General features: G+C 66.1%; 1 protein-coding gene across 1 annotated transcript in view; it reads left to right on the plus strand.

Moving 5' to 3' along the window:
* LOC104082209 (cullin-9-like) overlaps positions 1–2,669 on the plus strand; it is a gene marked incomplete at both ends in the record, with an annotated part of 6,597 nt that extends 3,928 nt beyond the window's left edge. Inside the window, 7 exons of the mRNA XM_009585231.1 lie at positions 261–409; positions 749–959; positions 1,058–1,223; positions 1,377–1,522; positions 1,702–1,819; positions 2,240–2,442; positions 2,523–2,669. Coding sequence (XP_009583526.1) covers positions 261–409; positions 749–959; positions 1,058–1,223; positions 1,377–1,522; positions 1,702–1,819; positions 2,240–2,442; positions 2,523–2,669 — 1,140 coding nt within the window. The remainder of the gene's footprint in view (positions 1–260; positions 410–748; positions 960–1,057; positions 1,224–1,376; positions 1,523–1,701; positions 1,820–2,239; positions 2,443–2,522) is intronic.
* Positions 2,670–2,674: the final 5 nt, after the last annotated feature.

Genomic DNA, 2,674 nt, shown 5'->3' on the forward strand with positions numbered 1-2,674 from the left:
CTGGGTGGGTGGTGTCCTGGCCCGCCACTGAGCCCTGCCCTGCAGCGGCCCTGGACGGTGCCCAACTGTGGGTGCATGGTGCTTGTCACGGCGTGGCCCCAGCCCTGGTGCACTCCTGCCTCGGGCTGGTGCCTTGGCACCCTCGGCCCCTGCCCGAGAGCCCCAGGGTTTCCCAGCTGCTCCCCCCAGGGACATCCCCTCAGTCCAGCCCTGCGGCCACCCGGTGAGCCCCCTCCACAGCCAGCCCTGTCCCTCTGCAGGTGAGTGAGCAGTTTGCCCGCTACCTCGATGGGAAGATCCAGGAGCTCTATGGGGCTGCTGGCAGTGCAGGGCCGCTGGAGCAGATCCTGGAGCCCTTCGTTGTCTTCAGTGGCCTGGAGCTCGCCCACACCTTCGAGCACTTCTACCGGTGAGGGGTGCCAGTCTCCACAGGACCAGAGGGCCTGGTGTGGCATGGTGTGGTGTAGCGGGGGAGGTGCAGGCGGCGCTGAGGCCGTGGCTGAGCCTGGCCTGGTGTGGCAGTGGTGCTCCCGCTTTGCTTTTCCCGGCTCTGGAGGAAGGCTGTGAGGACCTGTGGGCGCTGCCGGTCTGCAGAGGCACATTCTCTGCTGGTGACAGGGAGGGGAGACAGGTGCTGCTGGGCCCATGTGCCTTGGGGTGAGGCTGGGGCCATCTCTGTCTCCTGGTGGGTGGCTGATGGCCACGGGGCTCAGGCCAGTCCCTGACCTGAGGCTGGCGGCTGTGGCAGGCACTACCTGGGGGACCGGCTCCTGGCGCAAGGGCCGTCTTGGCTGGAAGGAGCCATCGTGGAGCAGATCGGGCTGTGCTTCCCCAGCCGCTTCCCCCAAGAGATGCTGAGCAACTTGGCTGAGTCAGAGGAGCTCCAGCAGCAGTTTTACCTCTTCCAGCTGCAGGAGCAGGACAAGCAGCTGCTGGAGCTGGACACGGGCCTGGATGAGGTGAGCGTGCTGGTGGGGTGGGGAAGCTGGGGGCCACCCGCGTTCCTTACAGGGATCCTGGGGCCTGTCCTGAGCTGTCCTCGTGTTCGCGTGCCCAGGCACTGGGGACGGCCTCGGTGGCAGATGTGCCGGAGGTGAAGGTGCTGGCCCTGTCCCCGCGCTGCTGGCCCATTTCCCCGTTCTGCTACATGGATGAACCTGGGAGGTTTTTCTCGGCGGCCCTGAGCTCCCCCCTGGATGAGTTTGCCAACTTCTGCAGGCGGAGTGAGTGTCGTGGCAGTGGGTGTGCGTGGGGGGTCTCGCCGGGGCCTAGGCCCTCCACAGCAGCTCAGCCAGAAGTGGCAGGAGTGCTGGGGTGTGCTGGGAGTGCCCGGCAGGGCTGGCTCCTGGCCCTTGTGCTGATGCTGTCTCTGGCAGGCCCGGGCCAGCTGGGCTGGGAGTGCACGAAGCCCCGGCGGTTGCAGTGGACGTGGCTGGGCCATGCCGAACTGCAGTTTGGCGACTGCGTCCTCCATGTGTCCACGCTGCAGATGTACATCCTGCTGTGCTTCAACAGCACCAAGGTAGGAGCCGGGACCCCGGTGGGGTGAGGGAGGCAGCAGGTGCTGGAGCGTAGCAGGGCCGTGTCCTCCCTTCCGGTGGGGTCTCCAGTGGTGTTTGGGGCGCAAGCCCCCCCCTTGTTTGGCTGGGCCTGCAGCTGGTGGGTCTTGGCTGGCCATTCTCCTCCCATGCCCTCCTGCAGGAGGTAGCTGTGGAGGCCCTGCTGCAGGCTACGGGGCTCCCTGCTGACCTGGTGCACCACGCCCTGACACCGCTGACCCACGGTGAGGGCGTCCTGGTGTGGAGCTGCACGCCGAGAGGTGAGTGTGGGGCTGGGGCACCCCTGGGGAGGTGCTGGTCTGAGTCTCAAGCGGGTGCTGGGGTAGGGGTGCTTGTAGGGGAGGTGAGTGGGCTGGGGTGTGTCTGTTGGTGCTTAGAGCGCAGGTCTGTGTGTCAAGTTGGGGCCTGAGGCCGTGTGTGGGGCTGGGGCGTGGGGCTGTGCATGGGGCGTGGGTCAGCGTGGGTGGTTGGATCTCAGGCCTGGGGGGAGGACTGGGGACCGGGGCTAGGGGTTGTGTGTGTGGCTGTTGCTTGGGGCCAAGTGTGGGGGACAGGGATGGGGCTGACACCAGTGAAGGCAGCAGTGGGAGGCCCAGGGTTGGGTCCAACAGCCACACGTGTGTCCTGGGGCTCCTTCAGGGCCCAGCTCGGGGCTTGGCTGACCCTGGGCCGGGTGCTAGCTCCAGGTGTGCTGCGGCTGAACCAGGCAGCCCTGGCCCATGCCTCTGGCCGCCACCTGAGGCTGCTGCCCCAGCAGAGGTACCTGCAGGCGGAGAGGGCTGAGGTCAGCGCGCTGGAAAGGAAGAGGAACATTCTCTGCTGCCTCATCACCCGCATCCTCAAGGTGGAGAAGCAGCTCCACGTTGACAACCTGGTGTTTAAGGTATGGAGGGCTTGAGGGGCAGAGAGGGGCCGTCTGGGTGCTGCACTGCACTGCAATGTGGGGCTCCCTTGCTGCTGTAGGTGATTGATGCCTGCCAGAAGGGTGAATTGGGTCCAGGGCTGCAGTTCCTGAGCTTCTGCTGCCACAGTGTGGATGTGCTGTCCTGTGTCCTGCACCTGTTGAACCAGGGCTATCTCCGGCGCCAGGAGGAGAGGCCTCATGTCTTGGAATA

The sequence above is a fragment of the Fulmarus glacialis genome, unplaced genomic scaffold (genome assembly GCF_000690835.1).
Source record: "Fulmarus glacialis isolate BGI_N327 unplaced genomic scaffold, ASM69083v1 scaffold35259, whole genome shotgun sequence".
Classification (NCBI taxonomy): domain Eukaryota; kingdom Metazoa; phylum Chordata; class Aves; order Procellariiformes; family Procellariidae; genus Fulmarus; species Fulmarus glacialis.